General features: G+C 43.8%; 1 protein-coding gene across 2 annotated transcripts in view; it reads right to left on the reverse strand.

Moving 5' to 3' along the window:
- Positions 1 to 21,988, reverse strand: part of TMEM135 (transmembrane protein 135) — a 346,955-nt gene that overhangs the window by 3,429 nt on the left and 321,538 nt on the right. For both annotated transcript variants that reach the window (XM_090030607.1, XM_090030608.1), the window contains 4 exons: positions 16,395 to 16,562; positions 8,020 to 8,083; positions 5,432 to 5,508; positions 453 to 551 (listed from right to left, as the gene is read on the reverse strand). In XM_090030607.1, the coding sequence (XP_089886733.1) occupies positions 453 to 551; positions 5,432 to 5,508; positions 8,020 to 8,083; positions 16,395 to 16,562 (408 nt within the window). The remainder of the gene's footprint in view (positions 1 to 452; positions 552 to 5,431; positions 5,509 to 8,019; positions 8,084 to 16,394; positions 16,563 to 21,988) is intronic.

A 21,988-nucleotide genomic window follows, 5' to 3' on the forward strand; every position in this document is an offset into this window, starting at 1 on the left:
CAGCTTGTCACAGGCTGTGAGACTGAAGATCTCCTTCTTTGTTTCTGCTGATTTTTTACCAAGCTGTAATTGCAGCAAAAGTTAATTGAGTGTGCAATTTGCCAACCTGGCAGAAAACTGTGGGGAACGTTAAAACTCTTTGAGGAAAATACTGAGTGAAGCAAAGTTTTCATCAATGAGTTCATTTTGTACTTCTCTTTTGTACCTTAAGGTTTCTTTCAAAAGAAGTTAGTACCTACTCAAGATGCTCACATTACATTAGAAATGGGTGATCTGAGTCATGGTACGATTAGATGACCTTTTCTACAGAGATCATGAGTTGAAGTCTCACTTAAATCACCAGATTGTCCTGCCCCTCCTCAGGATACTATCCCCATTTCAACCCACTGTTTTAATCAAACATTAAAATGAATTAAGGAATTTTGCTTTCTGTTTGAAGCCTGAATACTCACTGCCTGAAAGCAGATAGCTGTGGAAACAGCATAGATGATGCTGTCTGCATGAGGAAAATAAGGAACCTTTCCTGCTTCAATGCCTTTGAAGTACATGGTCTGTAAAAGCAAAACACACACGCCAAATAAATCATATGTTAAAGGAAAGATGCTGACATTTGTATTTAGATATACTTCCATTCCTGGAGTCTTCAGCAAATATTGTGATAACTACTGAAATTAACATATAATTTTGTTATACTAACCACCAGGGCCTGTAAATTAATCTGGACATTTTTAAACTTCCTTATAACATTTTCTTACTGGAGTGAAGAATATAACTGGAGTTCCCCAAGGTGGTTGGCTTCAGTCTAAGGAAAGGGGGCATATACAGAGAAGTAACAGTGGAAATATGGGAACACTCTGTGAACTCTCTACAAATATAAGGAGAGGATTTGGTTTTCTTCCCCTCATTTTGTATTGGTTCCCAATACATCTAACCATGTCCAGGTCTGAATAAACTTCCTCACACCACTCCTGAAGCACTCCATTCAATCGTACACAATATAATCAACTGTACAATCCCATCCCTGTGCATCAAACAGCACACGGCCTTCCCGAGAACAGGAAATGTAATGATGGAGGGTTTCAAAAGATGAGAGTGGAAGGAGGGAGTCAGTCTTTATTTAAAAAAAATAAGCTTGGTAGGAAAGAAAAAGATCTGATGGAATGGAAGAAAGAACAGACAGCAAAGGATGTACGGAAGAAAGAGAATCTCTTAAGAAAAATGCAGGCACAGCGTGTAGTGTACCAGGGAACAAGGTGGGGATTAAGATGTCCATCCAACCATCTCACTGATAGGAGATGATACAACCAATGGCTTAGAACCAGCAACAAGGTAAAGTGAAGCACAGACGGTCATTGCATTCAGCAGTTTAACGCTCAGAACTTGCACACCTTTCCTATCCTTGGTTTACCAAGAGTAATTAACCACTTCTCACGCATTATGAGAGTGAACATTGTCGCAAATGGATGAAATGACTTGTTCACGGTGATGTGTTAGAAGATTTGGACATAATCATTATCTAGCAACAAAGGCACCAGCTTTTCAAGAAAATTGCTAAATAGGTTGGTGTAGAGTGCCAAAGGAGTAGGTCTGTACAACAGTTGGGGGGGGGGTTATGCAAAATAATCCTGAGATCATACAAGACAACATGCAAGATTCTATTCAGAAATATTAAGGCGGCACCGTTTGGTGCCTTAGTAATACAAAAGTATAAAGGAAATGCTATGTGGAACATAGTACAACTTGTATTTTTTAAATTAAAATGGTAGCAGGTTTACAGCAAAGAAAAAGGAAGTCAAAATATTCATATGAAACTGGGGAAATGATCTTTATTGCATTTCTAAAAATATGGAATTTTATTATATATTTTCTAACAATTAAAGGTGAAATTTTCAAAAGCCCCTGACCGGTTTAGGAAAATACGTTCCACTTTTAAAAGTGCAATTGGGGAACTGAAGAATTTAAGGCCCAAATCCACCTTTTTCTTTAGGCGGATACGAGCACTTACATGCGACTGACGTTAGCTGTGAAGAGCAGGGTCACTTATGCAGAGTTTAGATCCTGTTCCCTCTGATGAAAGGCAACTCAAGTTCTAGGCTCCGTCAGCCAGAAAATGCACATCAGCCACTTCCCAGGATAGTGTGCTTGCCAAGATTAGGATCACGACACTGTCAGTGGTGATAATGGATCCCTTCTGAGCATGCTCAGGAAGACAAGTCAAGTCATTCAGAGAGGTGCAGGATCTAAAATCTGTAGAAACAGCTTTTATTGCCACGTATGTGACTTACAATAGCTGCATAATTGCTCCTCCTTAGCTGCCTAAAACAGGAGTTGGATTTGGACCTACATGCAAGTGGCATTCTAACAGACTTCAACTCTTAAGTGTCTCTGGCCAGTGGTGGACACTGAAGAAACCATGTGATGGGATCTGAACCCCAATCCCAACAATTGCATGCCTTGCCCTGCCACATATGCAGGTCAGGATGTGTGATTATAGGGACTGGGGACAGATCTCAATCACGCGACTGCCAGCAGCCCAGCCTGCCAGTTGCAGGAGATGAAAGGCTCCCTGAGGATGGAGTCAAGAGGATCCCAGTGCAGGGGAGTTTAAACCAGGCAGGGCTGCTGTGTGTGGAGGATCAAAGGCTCCCGGCGTTACTTGTGTAATAAGTGTAACAATTGCCAGGGGTCTTAGACATTTCTGAAAATGGCATTCAGGCTCCTAAATCACTTAGGGGGTTTAAAATGGTTTACCCAAATGTCAACTTGGTATTTCACAGAATGGGTATAAAGGGTATGATAGATCCTGAAGATAACAGGAGATGAAGTTTGCTATAGAAAGACCTCCTTTTATAACAACAAATCTATCATGAGAAAAGTCAAAGAAAGTGATTATTTACTACCCTGAAACAGCTTGGAGTTGCATGCTTTTCTTTTGGGAAAACATGCAGAGTTTATTTTCTTGAGTACAGTTTGATCCTCCAAGCAGCACATGCCTCTTTGGTCAGTAAACCTTGGCTTGCGTAAGATGGTAAAAGCAGTAAAAAAATGAGAAAGCACATAGCGTTTTTTTTATTGCATTGCAGCCACAATGTCTCGGAGTAAAGTCCAGAGAAAACCATCAGCAACACAGCATAACATTTCCTTATTATAAACAGAAAAATGCTCAAGTAAGTAAACCTCATACAACAAGGATGATGCAACAGGCCTGAGATGTTTCGATCCATCATTTGATATATCCAAAGAGAATCTGAATCAGGATTACTAGGAACGTGCATGACTAGGTTATGTATCTCTATGTTTAATGTGTCATTTTGTTCCATCATTTTTCACATTTCTCTCTGTTTTCACATTTTCAAAGGGAATTCAAGTGGCTGCAAAAGGAGCTGGGGACTGAATTCCCTAATGGCAGTAGAAAGAGACTGACTCAGGGACAAGGCACCATGGGCAGGCACTGTCAATTTATTCCAGTGATGTTGCTGAGAAAAGAGCCATGATTTTTCTTGGAAAAATTATAGTGACAAACATAAAAGTCTAAATACACCGCTCCTAGTCAATGTTTCAAGGCTTACCCTCCCTTTTAAGAACATAAGGGTGCATGTAGAAGTGTTGCAGGGCTGCTCTGATGTGCTGTAATTGCAGTGTGTCAGAGCAGACTCCATTAATTGAGTCTGCCAGAGTGTGGTAATTACCGTGCTCCAGCCACCTTCCGCGTCTCATATATTAGTGTTTCATGCTTCAAAATGGTAACGAGATGCTTAAACTAAAGCTCATTGCACTAGCTTTAGTTCATGTGTCCCCGCCATCATTTGGAAGTGTGAGGATGCTAATACATGAAAGCCCCACTAATTAAAGTGCCCCCCCATGTAAATGTGCCCTAAGAGCAGCTATTTACTGAACCAGACCGCAGGCCCATCAAACCCAGTATTTGCAGTGGATACTGGCTAGAGCACTCTGCTTGGTGTCCTCCCTTGGCACCTTGGTTATTAACTTGTAATCTTCAATCTCATCCCTGTTTTGTCATTTACTGTCCCAAGATATCAACTGTTGTACACCTAACGGATTTTCTCCAGAAAGGGGCTTGTGGTTCCTGGTGGAACTAGGCCCACTGCGATTGCACAACAAAACAGGTACTTCTCTCACAGATCCCTGGCAGATGAGCATTTAAAAGCACAATAGGACCTGATGTATGAGCCCCACAACTGCGCTTCCTGCCATGCCACATGTGCAGAAGGTGTGACTGTGGGATCAAGTATCAGATCTCATCACACCATACTGCCAGTAGTAAGCTCCCAAGGCCTGGAGCTGCCAGCTAGCCCAGACTCCCAGCTGCAGGAGCACATGGTATAACCCTGCGGCTGGAAGTCCAGATCAGCTGATAGCTCCCAGCTTCAGAGACACATAGTGTGCCCCTGTGGCTGGGAGCCCCAGCCTGGCTACACGTTCAATTAATGGCATGAAATGAACCAGCCACAAATTTATTACGTATATTTTGTGTAATAACTTTGTGTGGCTTATTCCTTGTTTTATCATGCCATTAACTGCAGTGCTGTGTGGCCAGGTAACTACTTAACATGTGATTAACTAGTTAATCATGTCTTAAGTGCAGTGTGGCCCAGGGAGCACAGTGGCACATACTGGATGCTGAAGGGAAGGCTGAACGGGGGATATCTATTCTCATTCCTCTCCCAGTGCAGCTTCCAGCTTACAGAGGTTTCTCTCCCAATTCATGTGTTCATAAATTGTGATTATAAATATGGATATGCAAACAATGCCTGGGGAGTTGTATTATGAAATTCTTCTTCTTCTTTACTTTTCCTTGGCTTACACTATTTTATCAGATCTCAGAGATAAAAAAAGGATCAATTTACCAGCAGAAAGTGTCATTTAATCAGTGTTCACTTCAGTGGATGGACCAGTGGAAAATCTGATTCATTAAAGTAAATAGGTAAGCATTCTTGGCTATATGCTAAGACCTAAGCTATTCTGAATTGCCCCAACCTATCATTTAGATTAATGCTGAATATCAGGAAACAGAGTCAAGAAGTCAGCTGTAACTTTTGGTAATAAATCTGAAACTGAGGGCTAGCGCTGATTTGTATTTCTGGCAGAAGAGACAAAAGGCACATTCCTGGAACTTCAGATTTCTGCAATGATATGGAAAGCAGTGGGCTACCAAGGAGACAAAGGAGAAGTTAATGGAGAAAATATGCAAAGACCAATGGCTAATGGACTATTAGGTTTAGTCATGGAAAGGAAATGAGGTCATAAGACAGATCCATCATTTGGCACATGTTTGCTTGCATGCAGTTCTATAGTGAAAATGTAATGTGATACTGCACACTCTGACAAAGCTAGTAACATTTGTCTTTTTTCTCTGCCTTATTACTGCAGCTAGGATGAAACACCTGGGAACCAGCAGTGCATACCTTACCTCCACTAATTTGGAAGCTAGGTACATGGAGATAGTAGTACTTTTGTAAAACATCATAGAAACTCCTGCCAGGGACCCTGCAAAAATTGAAAAACAAACAAAAATAAAAACATACATAAGATTTTCAACTATTTCTTGATGCTGCTGTATGATGCAGTGCTCAGCACAGCTGATGTTACACAAGTTTGTGCTTCCTGCCTCTGTATCAAGCTTTAGTGATGTTTCTGTGCTGCATATGAAAGGGTGTTTTATGTGTCAGCTTGTCAAAAAAAGACAGATCCCTCTTGTTTTGGCACTTTAAGATAAAGCTGAGGCCAGCAACATGGCCTCAAATCTCCCCCCACATCCAAAGACCGCAGCAGAGAAATGGCATAATGTAGGGGTGCCAAAGATCCAGCTGGGAATTCACAGGTGAGCCCCATTGCTGAATTCCCAGCTACAAAGATTTGCTGGGGTTGCATGCTGACAGGTGGGGGTGGGTAGGAGCAACATCTACATTAATCTCTGTGCTGACTCTTGCCCTACCACTGCCGTCACTGGGTCCAGATCTGGCCTGTGAGGCTCCTTGTGGTCCACATCCACCCTAGGGCTTCATGAGAAATGGATACCCTGATCTAACGGACCCATGCAATGGGGGATCCTTTGGTCCAGTCTGTGCTCACCTCTGCTGCACAGGAAGGCTCCACTGAGTACTACACCATCAGCATGAAATCCCAAGCATACTCTGCACCCCAACCCCTGTTTGATTCTGCAGCCACAGGGCCTTCTTTGGCCATAGCGGGAAGTGGCAGGACCCATCCCTCTTTTAACTGCAAATTCCATTGTATTCAAAACAACAGAAGAGTTCCCAATTAGAAACTGGGAAGGAAATCTTGGAAAGTAAAAACTTGTAGTCATCTACATCAGTCAGGTGTCAAGCAGAAGGCAGGTCAGGGTAGCATCTTAGAGACTAATATGTTCAGAAAGACACAAACCTTTGTAGGTGACAGCCTACTTCAACAGGTGCTATGAATGGACTTGCAGAGAGCAGGGGTACAAAAAAAGGGAAAAACGTAATTTAAAAACAAAAGATAAGGACAGGGGAAGGCCATTTATGGCAGAGTGGGGTTGAAGAAATCAAAAGGGCAAAACAAAGCAATTAACCCACTGAGGGTTAAACTCACTGAGGAGCATAGGGGTTATAAATGCTAGCTAGTTCAGGTATCTGAATGAAAATGCAGCATCTCTGAGACAGTACTTAACACAAACCAATCTATGAGTGATTTCTTGTTTGGAAATGTTATGTTCAGGTTGGTTTCTACAGTTTGGGTGTTTAAGAAGTTCTGCTGTTTAAGAAAAGCTATTCAGCAGTCCGTGATGGAACATCCAGGGAGGCTGAAGTGTTTTGCCACAGGCCTGGGCGCCTTTCCGGCATTGTTGTCAAATCACTGCCCATTCCTTCTTTCACGTAGGGATTGCCCCATCTGTTCAGTGTAGGCAGCAGAGGGGCACTGTAAGCACGCTGTAAGCACTGTAGCATATGACATTTCTAGAAGAGCAGATGAACAAATCCAATGCACTATAATTCATGTTTCTTGTTTGTCTGAGCAACCAACGTCATATATGCTGCCACATACAAAAGCTTATGTCTTTCTGAATGAGTTAGTCTCTAAGGCAGTGCTTCCCAAACTTTACCCCAGCATGACACTATTTATGACCTTATTTCCTTAGCATGGCCTCTCACTCCCACTTCGCAGCCCTCCACTCCCCAGGTGCCCCACACTCCCCACCCACAGCCCCCTGGCCCTTGCAGTGCCCTCACTCCCAACCTGCAGCCTCCCACCCCACAGGTGCCCCAGGGCCAGGGCCCACAGGGCCCGCAGCCCCTGCCCCCCCAGGAGCACCTAAGCCCTGGCTGCTGCCTGTGGGAAGCAGTGTCTGCTTCGGCTGGAGCAGAGCATGGAGCCCAGCTCTCCCGACCCCCAACTCCCTCTCCTGCCGGCAGCATGGCCAAAGCAGAGCCTGTGGGGGAGAGAGGAGAGGATGTAGGCTGCCCACCCTACCACCCTCCCCACCAGGGCTCCATGGCCCAGCAGGAGGGACCCAGTGTGGAAGGGAGCACTGCACTGCTGCGTCACCTTGGCCCCCCTGCTCCCCTCTGCCATGTCACCTGTGCTCCCCCACCTGCCTGCCACGTTGCCTGTGCCCCCCTGGATCCATGTTTATTGTGACCCATGTTGCGATCCCATTTGGGGTCGCAACCCACAATTTGAGAATCACTGCTATAAGGTGCCACCTTGTCCAGCTTAGAAAACAAAAGACAACGTTACACTTGTACAGAAAATAATTGGTACTCAACGTGCCCGGACATTTCCTTTAATAAAAAAAAAATGTATCACATTTACATTGTTATTCACACCTAATTTATTAGAGCCTTATAACGACTGATTTCCACTGCAATACACACTCAGCATTTGTTTTCTTGTTAATAAAATACATAGGAATTTTGGAAAAGAACGGGGGGGGGGAACGCCAATTATATGCTCAAAAGTAATAATATTTAGAGAATCTGAATCAGGTGCAAAACCCATTTTTTTTCATGGACTTACCAGCTATAAGTGCATGAAGCTCATCATCCAGGTTTCGTACCCAGCGCAGGAAACAACTAGTGCCCTGTGTTTGAGAGGATAAAGCATATACTTGGTTAGTATTTTTTAAAATGCGTTAGTTTTGTAACACAGCATCCAATAATCAAACTTATTAGCCTCAATATAAGTGTTCATGAAGGATAAGCAGTAATTATAACAATAATTGCTTCCATTTCCACTACAGCCATGAGGCATCTATCAGTGTAGAGTCTGATGCACTTCATACAGTTTCAGGTTTTCTCAGAATCAGTCTAACTGTAACCAGACTTGTTAACTTCAAGCTTCCTTTAAAGAAAGGAAAAGAAAGCCAGTTCCTGCTTGCTCTCTATCCACATGGAACAGCTTAATTTGCTGACCAAAACTCTATCTGGTGAGAGCACTTGCTGCAATGAAAATAAATAGTCCAACAGCATGAGAGGCAAAGAAGATGGTGACCTCATGGGCCCAAACACCTTGAGACTGTTCATGTGTCAAGTTAGCAGGCCCAGTAAATTATGATAACTGAGGCCATCATGAAGCCTAAATTGCAAAACCCCGCATGTAACTAGAAGCCCTAATTGAATGCAAAAAGACCCCAGGAGGGACCATCAAATCTTCTAATTTGACACTCTGTATGTCAAAGGCTACTGCATTTCACCAAGCTGTACCTGCTTTGGGTCCATTACCTTGTCTCTGAAGCATAACTTCTGTTTGGATAAAGCATGGTTTCCAAAAACTAACCCAATGCTGATTTAAGGCATGGGAATCCATCACTTTCCTTTGGAGTTTGTTCCAGAACTTAATAACTATTGCTATGTTTAATTTCTAAATGGAATTTGCCTTGCTTCAGCCTCCATGCATTGACTCTTGTCTCACCTTGCCTTTCTCCAGTAGGTTAAGGAGCCCGTTAGTATCCAGGATCCTCTTCCCATGAGGGCACTTGTGCACTGTAGTGGAGTCACGTCTCAATCGTCTCTTTGTCAAGCTAAAGTATTTAAGATTCCCATTGTAAGGCATCTTTGCTAGCCCTCAACTCAATTTTTCACTGTCCTTTTTTAAATATAGACAACAAAAGTGTATGCTTCTACAATTCTGTGATTCAGACAGAGCCTCACAAGCACCCATGTACAGAAGTAAACATCATTCCTCTAGTTCAACCCACTATTCCTGTTTATACAACCAAGGACTGCATTAATCTTTTTTTTTTTTTTTGGGTACCAGAACATACATAGGAAATTTTACTGCACTGCTTTTCCAATATGATCTCTTCATCCCTTTCACAGTCCTAGCTCTGGTTACCCATGCTTTAGGTGTGGCCTGAGTTCCTTATTTCTATGACTAGGGACAGACGTTACACATAAACTGTTATAAGTGATCAGAAACTGGTTTAAATCTATAACAGAACATAAATTCAGTGCACATAAACTAGTTTCAAAATGGCTGAAACTGGTTTAAGACAAGCCAGACTTAACTGATTTGGGTGAAACTGGTTTATGCAATATCTGTCCCAGACCCTTTTCTGGTCTAAGTTAAACCAGAGTCCCCCAGCATCCCAGATGCTTTGCAGTCCTTGGCAGTCCAGAGAGCAGAGCTGGCCCTGCCCCTTTGCTCCCAAGCCAGAGCTCTGGCAGAGACTACAGACACAGCAGGATCTGCCCGGCTTCCCCCTAACCTCCCCTTCCCCCCTGCCACTCACTGCTCAAGTAGGGATCCACCCCTCCCAGAACCCTTTCTGGTTTAAGTAAAATCAGATTCCTCCAGCATCCCAGATGCTTTGCATCCTTGGGCTGGCTGGGTTAGGCTGTCTGCTCCAGAGAACAGGGCTGGCCCCTCTCCTCTGCTCCCTAGCCAGAGCTCTAGTGGAGACTACAGGCACAGCCATGTCTGCCTGGCTTCCCCCTGCCCCACCCCCTTATTGCTTGCTGCTCAAGCAGGGATTTCTCCCTTCCTTCCTCCCTCCCATCTTCCACAGCATGGACCCCAGCCCCATGGACCCTAGGCATGTGGTATGCTAGCTAATGCTGAGAGATGCCTCTGTGCGTATGTCTCAAATTTCCCTAGGACAGGCAGACAGAACAGTGCATGCCTTGGGCTTTTTGGAGCTAATCAACAAGTCATTCCTTCCTTGGGAAAAAGGCTGTTTAAGAAGAGCTTGAACTAATGAGAGAGGATTTTGTTTTGTTGATGGGATGATAAATGCTGTGTTATCAGCTCCCTGCTGGCTCCCTTGCCTGTCAGGTTTGCAGACAGTATGAAGAAGCAGGAAGAGGGAGATTGAAAAGCTCAGTATCTTCAACAGATGCATGCATGCACTGCACACCCCCACTTTGCCTCAGAGTGCTAGCTAGGGGGTTGGGTCTGGCAACACTTCTGTCTCTTGAGCAGCGAGTGGAGAAAAGCGTGGGACAGTGTAGGCTGGTGGGGGTTTAGAGCCCTCCCTAATCAGTGTGTCCTTCTGGGGCCTGGCCACCCCAACTTCCCCTCAGCTCAGCACTTTGGAATGGAAGGGAGGGGTGGTTTAGCACCCTCTGACTTCTAACCTGAGCCACCACAGGCATGTGCCTGCATTTCCTCAGTCCAAAGGGAATGCCTGTACAATTGAAAACTGATTCAACCTGGGCAGATTAGACTAACTTGCCAAGATTGAATCAATTCAGGATCAGGTTTTTTGAATGTCTGTCCCTAGCCTATGTGTGCTACTCTGCATTTAGATGCATTAAAATACATTCTATTGAAATGGACCAAGACTACCAACTGATTCAGATCACTTTGTATGGCTGCCCTATACTCTTCTACTATTGAACTCTACTAATTGGCATCATCTATGAATTTCTATCAATGGTGAATATAACTTACTTCCACCACACTGATAAAAATGTTGAATAGTGTTAGGTCTAGTACTGATGCCATAGTGTCAATAAAAACTTGCTGCACAACTAGGTTAAGTGACGGGGACACCAGCTCCAGGCATCAATTTAGAGTGGGCACCAGAAGGGTGGCTGCTAGGAAGTCTGCACTGTGGCAACAGCAACCTAATTGTGGGAATCCTGCATCACTGCAGCAGTAGGCAGTGTGGCAGCAGCAGCTAGGGTCTTTGAGTCTTTGTTGTCAGGTAAGACTCTTTGGTGCCTGGCACCCCCACTCATTCTCCTACTCTCTGGCAACTCTGTCCGAAGTGCAAAATTCACTACTTACATGTTTGTTAAAAATACTGTAATTATTTTGTCATTGACAGTAATTTGAGATGCCAGTTAGCAAGTTTCCCATCTATTTTATGTATGATCTTTTGGTATTTTTTCAGTGTTCATTTTTTAACTGGAATGTTGCAGAGTACTAATCCCCAAGTACTTTACTTTTTTAACAGTTGCATTTATTTGCTAAACTTCTCATAAGAATAAAATAAATATTTTGGCATGATTTTGTTTTATACAAAATTGTATTGACTGGCATTAATGATGTGCCTATCCTTTAATTCTTTATCAAGGAAATCTTCTTTCAGTAATGATACAGTATCAGCACCCCGCAAATGAAATCGTCTAGCTTCTAAGAGGTATTGAAATTTGCTTTTAGTATGAAGAGGAGTTGATATTTTAAAGTGCTTCCTGACAAAACTCCTGAAGGTCATAAATGCATCTTGTATTTTATTTTTGTTTTGCATACTTAGAGGGTACTATACATGATCTGCTTATGTTGCACTATGCTTATTACGAAAGCATAAGTATTGTTTCATATATACCGTACGCGCTTGAATAGAAGATGATCCTGATTATAAGATCACCCCAAATAATTTGATTCTTTATGTGGAAAATTTATAAACTTGTTAAGATTTTCCAGGTAAACAATCTCGTTACTGGAGGTTTGCCTTGAATGTGTCCCCCTCTCATTGCTACAACAGGGAAAACAAATCTGGGGGGGTCAGGTAGCCCCTGTGCTCTCTTTCCACCAACTTTTTCCCCTGTTAGCTCCATCCCCCTCTTTTTACCGTCACACCCTGCTCTCCCTGAGTGCATGGAAGTGAGAAGCAAATCTGAAAACGACTACTTTGAAATTAAACATGGCTGCATCAATTTGCATATAGCACCAGTGCACTTAGTTCATCCAGAATTGATGTATGTTACTTTTTTTTTAAACTGCTGCAGGTTTTAGCACAGGTACGCCATAAACACACTTTTGAGCAACACCTTAGAACCTACTGTATGTACTACAAACCATTTAGGCTAATGATTAACACATAGTTCACTGGGCTGGGCCCCAATAGAGTCAAAAACATTTCAAGCCATGGTGACCCCACAGCTCAGCACTGCTCACTGTGTGCATGTGCTCCAGATACTCCCCACAAAGGATCCACATCCTAATTAGCCTCCACTCATGACTGGAACCAGGTGTCCTTGTCACAAGTCCTGGGATGATCCAAAAATGTATACGAGGTCCAGGGCAACCTGGTCCAACTTCATCTCATGTACGGTGGGGCTATTAATCATATGCACCAGGTTGAGAGAGGGGACAACAGTGGGATTATGAATGAACTATTTGGGGTCCTGTTTTGTGATGTTTGCCAAGCATTTAAAGCTGGTGAAAAAAACAGGAATCATTAAAAATGGAAAAGAAAGGTGCAGCTGTGGGAGTGAAGAGGAAGTAAAAAGTTATGCCATGTTGTGGCTCACCATGACTTGAAAAAAAGTCTGCAGTGAGTGGGACTGCATTTAATGGGTAATATCTAGCTGGGGTCATATGAACGTAGTCTTACCAGGGGTCATACTAGCCCAGTATTCATTCCTGCCCAGGGCAGGGGTTGGATTTGATGATCTGCTCAGGTCCCTTTTGACCCTACATCTATGAACCTACTACAATATGTCTTATTCAGATGGGCACACTACCCTATCCTTATGGAGCTTTTTGGCTGAACACATACTGTTTTGGCAGCAGTTTACTGACAGACAATATATTTAGTGGGATTTTTGGTATGTGATTATAAGATGAGGGGCTTTTCCCCCATGCCAACTGGGAGGATAACTCATCTTGTATTTGAGTAAATATGGTATTATGACAGAAGTAGAATACAATACAATGCAAATCCAGTGTGTAGTCACCATAAAGTTTCAAAATATTGGCTAGAATAGACCCTTTTTATGAACTCTTATAAAAGATTTGAGTAATGGTCACTTTAGCAAAAAAACAGGTAGAATTGGATTTCATTTAGCAGTTGAAGTTATTAAAGAAAGTGCAGGTTGAAAAGTATTTTGAATGGGGCTTCTACTATATCGTCCAAGACATCTCTCTCAAAATTTGAGCCTATTTTTAATAAAATTAAAGTATCATGACCAAACGAGCTGTTCATTCTACCAAAAAAGTTAGATCTGTTTTTCATTCAGGCTCCTTTTAATTAAAGTAGAATTCTGTAGTGGCTTGCTTTCCAGTTGTTAACATTCTATCACAAAAATACTTTTGTTTAATTTTCAATTCGTCTTGTGTAGCTTTGAATACCTGAATATGTCTGTAGGACTAAGTAATCTGGTTAAGGCCTATAAATATGATAGCTCAACATTAAAGTAGTGCAGCATGCTTAGGATGAGCGTACATATTGAGTTAAGTCTAAGGAGATTGATTAAATTACTATAATTAACTTCACTGGCACTGTACCGATTTATAAGATGAAGATCTTATATCGGATATCCTTTATATGTTTAGAATCATAAAGGAAATGCATAGATCATGGAAACATAGGGTTGGAGGTGGTCTTGAGGTGGTCATCTAGTCCAACCCCCTGCTCAAAGCGGGACTATATCATCCCAGCCAAGGCTGTGTCTACTGAGTGTTAAAAACCTACAAGGATTCCACAAGCTCTATAGGTAACCTATTCCAGTCTTTTACTGCCCTGCTAGTGAGAAAGTTTTTCTTAATACAGGTAGTCTTTAGATTTACAACAAAATTGGTTCCTGAAAACTGCGCCTTAAGTCACAACTTTATAACTTGGAACCAATTTTCCCATAGGAACAATGTTGCAAATGGGGGATTGGTTCTTTTATCACCCTCAAAACAACTGCATCCAGCTGGTAGGTCTGTTCTGGTGGGGGAGAGGGGGGAGGTAAGGGGCACGGGGGGGGTGCAGATCAATGCCCCCACAGTGAGGGAGGGCTTGGAGCTGGGGTTGGGGCAAGCGATGCTTACGGAGGGGGTGGGTGGCTCATGCCACTGCGCACCACCAGTCCAGCAGCTGCTTGTGTGGCAGCTTGTCCAGCAGCTCTTGCCACTGCTTCTGCTGCTGGTCTGGGAGGGCATGGGGCAACGGTGTGTGTCCCAAGATTTGTGCGGGGTGGGTGGGGTTGGGGATATGCTCTGGGTGGAAGGTGCTGGGAGGGGGCTCTGCCCCCCCACACTTCTTGCCAGCTGGTGTAGGGCCAGGGCAAGACTGAGCCACTGCGCTGCCTCCGGACAAGGTGTGTGCAGCGATGGGAGCCGGCCCAGCCTCCCTGTACCTCCTGGACAAGCAGCAGCTTTGCCCTGGCTGGGCGAGCAGTGACAAGGCATGGAACGGGTGTGTGCAACCTGCATGGCAAGCAACGGGGGGGCCATAACTCCTGCTCCCAGTGCCTTCTGCCCGGAGCACAGCCCCTGCCCTGCCTGCCCTGCACAGATCCTGGGGCACACACCCCCACCCCACGCCCTCCAGGACTAGCAGTGGGAGCAGCAGCAAGAGCTGCCAGACAAGTCGCCACACCAACAGCCCCCAGATGGGCAGCACGATCCACCCCACCCCTTCCCTGGGCAGCACTTGCCCTAGCCCTAGTTCCAGCCCCAGCCCGAATACCTCCCTCGCTGCGGGGGCATTGATCTTCCCCCCCACACCCCTTCCTTCCCCCCTCCCCATCACCACAACAGACTTACCAGCTGGACCTAGCTGCGTCAACCATCAAAGATGAAACCGGCTTGGGAACCTCAAAACAGGGTGTCAATTTATAAATGTCATAAATGCCATTTGTTGTAACTCAAAGTCTTAAGTCAAGGGCTGCCTGTATCTAATCTAAACTTCCATTGTTGCAACTTGAAACCATTGTTCCTTGTTCTGCCATCTACTACCTCTGTGACCAGACTAGCTACATCCTCTTTGGAACCACTCTTCAGGTTGCTGAAGGTTGCTATAAAATCCCCTCTCAGTATCATCTTCTGCAGAATAAATGTGCCCAGTTCCCTCAGCCTCTCCTCACAAGTCATGTGTTCCAGCCTCCTAACCATTTTGTTGCCCTCCGCTGGACTCCCTCTAATTTATCCACATCTTTCCGTAGTGGGGAGCCCAAAACTAAACACAGTACTCCAGATGCCTCACCAGTGCTGAATAGAGGGGTATACTTAATCACTTCCTCTGACCTGCTGGTAACACCTACTAATGCAGCCCAGTTTGCTGTTAGCCTTCTTTGCAACAAGGGCACACTGCTGGCTCATGTTCAGCTTATTGTCCACTGTAACCCCAGGTCCTTTTCTGCGGAGCTGCTACCCAGTCAGCCAGTCACCAACCTAAACTGGTACATGGGATTTTTCTGTCTTAAGTGCAGGACTTTGCATTTGTCCCTATTGAAACTCATGTGATTTCTATTGGCCCAATCCTCCAATTTTGACCACATCAATCAACTCCCTTAGCACCCTCAGGTGCATCCCATCTGGCCCCATGGATTTGTACAAGTCTAAATTTTTAAAATATTTCCTAGCCTGTTCTTTTGCCACTGTTGGCTGCTCACCTCCTCCCCAAACTGTGCTGCCAAGTGCAGTAGGCTGTGAGCTGACCTTGCTTGTGAAGCTGACACTATGTCAGAAGTTGGTTTTGAGTGCAGTGTCTTATCAGAACCACATGACACCTTACTTTGCACTCTGCAATTTGTTGCTGATTAGCTTCAAGGTAGAATTTCAGGTGCTGATTTTGAGCTTAAACCGTCTCAAATGGCCTGAGACCAGGTTGCCTGATAAAGTGTCTATCTTTCCAGGAAACACTGCAGTCAGAGGTGTCTGAACTAGAGTCTCCTCAGATACCCCTGTGGTGGTTTCTTGACTTAAGTATTCACTCTTCATCCACCTGGAATAACACATATCAACTGGAATAACCCATATGAACCCATATCACAGTATGCTCCAATGTATTTTTGAGCACTGCTTGGGAGGACAATGGAAGTATAGGTCTTGGCACAAGATACTGACTTCGTATGTAAGATTTAAGGACAGTTAATTTTCTTAGTGGGTGAAAGGCTGTTTGATAGAAGCAACAGGAAAAAAAAGCCCAGCTCTTTAAGATGTGTGAATATATGGTGTTTTAGAAATCTAATGACATAAATACCAAACTTGCAATGCTTTGCAGTCTCTAAACTTACTTTGTATATACTGACAAAAGATCCTAGAAAAGCGCCAAGCTGGAAGTTTTCCTTGTTGTAGAAGAGCGAAAGCAGCCGGGAAGGTTTTGTAAACAGATGCCTGAATGCGGATGGGATTCGAAGGCAGCACTGGATCAGGTATCCAACACTAAACATTCTAATGAAGCCCTGGAGAAAATGTTAAGAAATGGCAACATTAGAAAAAGTGGGGGGGAAGCAAAAAAAATTGGAGAAAACAAGTAAAGTAATCCTGTATTATTGACACACAACCTATTAAAACACCACTTTGCAGATATTATTTGAAATGTATCCCCCTTCTTGGAACTTGAAGCTTTATTTTCGACCTAATTTCCCTGAAAAATAACAAAATAAATAAATAAAAACCTAGACTGACTGCCTTTCCTTTAATTTGAATGGATGCTTAAATAGCCTCAGAGGATATGCTCTGTTTATCTCTGGTCCAAGGTTCTGTTCCTTTAAACAGTTCTGATGGCTTAATTTCCAAATTATTCTTCCCTCTTTTTCAACCACAAATGGGATTGGAGAGCAAAGCAATGCTGTAAAAATTATGCTACAGACTCAAAACCTGAAAGAAGTGCTAATGGAGGAAAAAACATCCTTAACAACAAAGTCTTTTTAGAGACTGTGAGAATTAGAGTGACACTGAGTCCTTGGCATTGAATCTTACAAACAACCAATTTTGGAGGCTTTGCAAAATCTGCTGCAAGAGAAAGCTCAAAACCAAAAGGGAACTCTTGTGCAAAACTGTTCAAAAGGCTCATGTGGGATTTTTCCTACCCTGAAAAGCTGATACACTTCTGAGTGTCTCTTCTGTAAAGTGCCATAAATAAGTTGATGCTGGTTCTCCCTCAAACCTTTCTTTGGCTAGTTTTCACAGTGGTTTCAAAAGCTTATTATACTTATTCCTAAGCCCACAGGTGACTTGCTCTGAAAAGTCTGAATAAAATGTGTCCATTCTTTTTTAAAACACAATCACACAAATGGGAAGAAAAAATGTTTTCAGCTTTTTGTTTAGATGCTTTTCTGCAGTTTGGTAACCAGTTCAATTTTTTTGTTTATAGCATTCTGAAAGAGCAAAAACAGTTTTGGTTTGAAGACATTTCATTTGAAAACAGCTGAAAATCATGTGCTTGCCACTGGCGGTACATTCTTACTAAATTAGGCAGGCACTAAATGTGCACGTTTTTTGCCATTTGTTTGTGAGACTGTTCTCATAATCGTCAAGATAATTCTCATTGTCATTACAATGGGCAGAACTTTGGAATTAACATCCAATTTATGGACTAAAATCTTTCTGTAGATCAATCCCTTGTAAAGCCTGCTTGCAGATGCTAAACCTCCAAAAACCAGTGTTTCACTTTAAACTTGGCATGCTCCTGTGCTGAGCCCAACGCATGGCCAGAAGAGCCAGCATGGTAGTTGTACTTGGCTTGCCCAACCTCTGTAAAGACTGGGCGCTTTAGTGCAGCTTTTATCTAACAGCTGATTGAAACAGCTTTAGATAAAAGCACCAAAAAGTCCCATTGAAGCACTGGTTCTGTACAGAAGCTGCGGAGCTGGGTAGAAGTAATGCACCACTCCTTCCAGTAAAGTGTGTTTGTTTGTTTCTTAATAACATCTGCAAGCAGCAAAAATTCCTAGTTTTATTTTCATTAAACATTTAGTTATACCCTTGTCTTCCAAAAATGATCCTCTATAATTTTTTCCTTATGAAACTGTTTCTACAAACAAGGTAAGCAACTGTAACAGGGTTCACGTTGCAGAGGTAGCTGTTAAGGCCTCCTGGTGACCATGCAACCCTTGCCTTGCTTGAGCTGTAGGGTGCTCTCCCATTCTCACACATCTGCCATACCTCAGTGCATTTATTTGAACAGAAGGGAGGCTGCCTAAGGGTCCTAGAGCAAGCCCCAGTTCTTCTACCCACCAGCAGGTTTGTCTCAGACCCTGCTAGGCTCCATTCTTCCCCTCTCAGGTTAAGTGAATCCTCCTGACCTGCCCATGCCACCCCAAGGCACCTGTAGCTTTAAGGACTGTTATGGGGCTCCATCCGCCCCTTACGCCATGCCTATGCCTCGTGGCATCACTCCCTTCTTGGGACCTCGGCCTTCTCAGCCTTTGCCCTCTTTCCTCTGGCTGCAGGCCTCCAGCTCTGGTGCATGAATTCATGTCCAGGTATCTCAGCCTAGTCTGCTGCTAGCCCTTAGCCCTGAACTTGCTATCTCCAGCACAGCATATTCACAGTCCATCTCTCAGCAACAGGCATCTCACCACAGAAATCATCCCTTTTCAGCCTCCAGGGCCAGACTGACCGTGTTGGCTCTGGGTCTGGATTATCTCTCCCAGACCTCACCCCTTTCCGGTCAGGTGACTCCACATGACTGGCCACAGGTGCCCTCTAATTAGGCTCATTGACTGGTCTCCATGTCAGTGCCTTGGAGCAGTGCCTTGTCTCCCCTGCAGGGCTTCAGCCTACAGCCCTACTGCAGAACAGCGAGCACTGCAATAGGCTTCCTACTGCTCACACGGGCATTTTCCTATTGTTCTACTGCAGAACAACTACCTCTGTAGTAAGTACTCACAGTCCCTACATCCCTACACTAATTCTCCTACAGCTTTTCCCTCGCAGCCTTCTCCCACCTGCGGCTCTTCCTGGGCGCCTTCTCCCTTAAAGTAACAGGATGCCTCAGGTTCTCCATTACAGTGATATATCATAGAATCATAGAAAGTTAGGGTGAGAAGGGACCTCAGGAAGACATCTAGTCCAACCCCCTGCTCCAAGAAGGACCATCTCCAACTAGATCATCCCAGCCAAAGCTTTGTCTAGCCAGGTCTTGAAAACCTCCAGGGGTGGATATTCCACAACCTCTCTGGGTAACCTGCTCCAGTGTTTTACTACCCTTCTAGTGAGAAAATTCTTCCTAAGCTAGTATCTAACCTAAACGTCTCTTGCTGCAATATGAGACTGTTGCTCCTTGTTTTGTTATCTGCCACCATTGACCACATCACCACTGCCACCATCTAGCTCCATCCTCCTTTGAACTCCCCCTTCAGGTAGCTGAAAGCTGCTATTAAGAACCCTCTCAGTCTCTTCTCTAGACTAAATAAGCCCAGTTCCCTCAGTCTTTCCTCATAAATCATGTCCCTCAGCCCCCTCACCATTTTTGTTGACCTCTGCTGGACTCTCTTCAACTTGTTCCTTTCTGTAGTGGGGAGCCCAAAACTGAACACAGTACTCCAGATGTGGCCTCACCAGTGCTGAATAGAAGGGAAGAATCACTTCCCTTGACCTATTGGAAACACACCTACCAATGCAGCCCAGGATGCCATTAGCCATTTTGGCAACAAAGCCACACTGCTGGAATATATTCAATTTATTGTCCACTATAACCCCTTCATCCTTTTCTGCAGAGCTCCTACCCAGCCAGTCAAACCCCAGCCTGCACTGGTGCAAGGGACTGCTCTGTCTTAAGTGCAGGACTTTGCACTTGTGTTGAACCTCATGAGATTTCTTTTGGCCCAAACCTCCAATTTGTCTAGGTCACTCTGAATCCTAGCCCTACCATTCAGAGTATCTACTGCTTCCCCCTTGCTTGGTCTCATCTTCAAACTTGCTGAGGGTGTGCTCTATGCCATCTTCCAGGTCATTAATGAAGACATTGAATAAAACTGGCTCAAGGGCTGACCCCTGGAGCACTCCACTTGATATCCACTGCAACTAGACATCGAGCCACTAATTACTATTCTCTGAGGCTGATAATATACCTTCCTTAGGTTGCCTGTAAGAATGTTGTGAGAGACCATATCAAAAGCCTTGCTAAAATCAAACTACACCATATCCACTGGTCTCCCCATCCATAGAGCCAGTCATATCATGACAGAAGACAATCAGATTGGTCAGGCATGACTTGCTCCTGGTGAATTCATGCTGGCTGTTCCTAATAACCTTTTTCTCCTCCAAGTGCTTAGAAATGGATTCCTTGAGGGTCTGCTACATGATTTTTTCTGGGGACTGAGGTGAGGCTGAATGGTCTGTAGGTCCTTGGATCCTCCTCCTTCCCTTTCTTAAATATGGGCACTATGTTTGCCCTTTTCCAATCATCAAGGACCTCTACTGATCACCATGAGTTTTCAAAGATGATGGTCAATGGCTCTGCAATCACATCAGCCAACTCCCTCAGAACCCTCAAATCAAATAATAATATATGAAAGTGGAAGGGCAGTATTTATGCCATGGTATTTATGCACATAAATATATTGTGTGATTTTACAATGTTGATAGTAAACAGGCAGTACCCAAAGGTCTGTATGAACTCCAGGTTTCCCTCTGATTTCATTTTTAAGGATAAGTAAGTCTTATTTTCTAAATTGTTTATGGTACAACAGTGTGTGACTGATCTTATAATGAAAATCTCTACCACAAGCTTATGGGCTATATGGAGTTAGTGATATTCTACAAAGTAATTCAGATCTAAATTTAAGGATTAATTTAGATCATTACATCAAAGTACAGGAAGCTTCACAATAGTCTTAATAATGCAATTATGCCCCAGCCATATCTAACAACAACATTGCTGCAAAGATTATATTCCTACCTCAATACTTGTATCATTTCACCTCTGTACTCAGTCCCCCTTCTCCATCACATCACCCACAGATGCCTCTCTTTTTTTTCAATGCTAGTTGGACTGCTGGCATGCTAAGACTAATAATGGTGACCAATCTGGTCTCATTGTACTCCCCAGTCTGTCCAAATACATCTGTGGTCTGTTGTCTCACACTTAAAGTGTAACTTCATGGGGGCTCAGACCAGATGGTTATCTGTTTGCACCATGCCTAGCATAGCCATGACTATGGTTATGAACAGGTGCTATATTTGTACCAGGAGAAATGCATTTCTCTTGGCACAGAAAGAGCATATAGCCATTCAAGTGTTTCTTTGCAAAAAAAGAACTGGCTCTTCCATGAAAAAATGAGAACACTTCTAACAAGCAAGATCTCTTTTCCCTTGGGAAACCTGAACAGATGTAGGTTCCTGAGGACCCTCAGTAGCCAGCAGTGCTCCACTCTACCTCTGTCTCTCCAAGGGAGAGAGACAGGCCCTCAGATTGACCTGTCTCAAACCAAGACAGCTCCAGCTGTGCTGCCTCCTGCTTTGAGTGCAACTCCAGGTCATGTGGACAAGTCCAGCTGCAAGAGAATTCCCCTACCCCATGTGCCACAATGAGGGGGAGCTTAAGTGGGATAAGTGAGGCAGCAGCCTCACCTACCACCTTCTGCTTAGAGAGCTTGCCTTTGAGGCACCTTTGCTGCTCTCCATCCAGAAGGCTGGAACATTTGAACGCTCCACTCCAAATTTTTCAGCACTGACAGCTCTCTGTCTTTATGCCTACCAGAAGAAGGGCTTTTTAGTTCTGATGGATTGAAACATGACATGGTATAATAGTTAGGCTTTAATCTATACTGGTCGCATTGAGAAACATTGGTTTGTTGGTATAGGGTCCTAGCTTTCATAAGCAATGAACAGCAATTAGTAGCATGATGTACTTAGCTTAATAAGAAATCAGGGGAAAATA

The sequence above is a fragment of the Crocodylus siamensis genome, chromosome 1, assembly GCF_052110815.1.
Source record: "Crocodylus siamensis isolate JL-2025a chromosome 1, ASM5211081v1, whole genome shotgun sequence".
NCBI lineage: Eukaryota > Metazoa > Chordata > Crocodylia > Crocodylidae > Crocodylus > Crocodylus siamensis.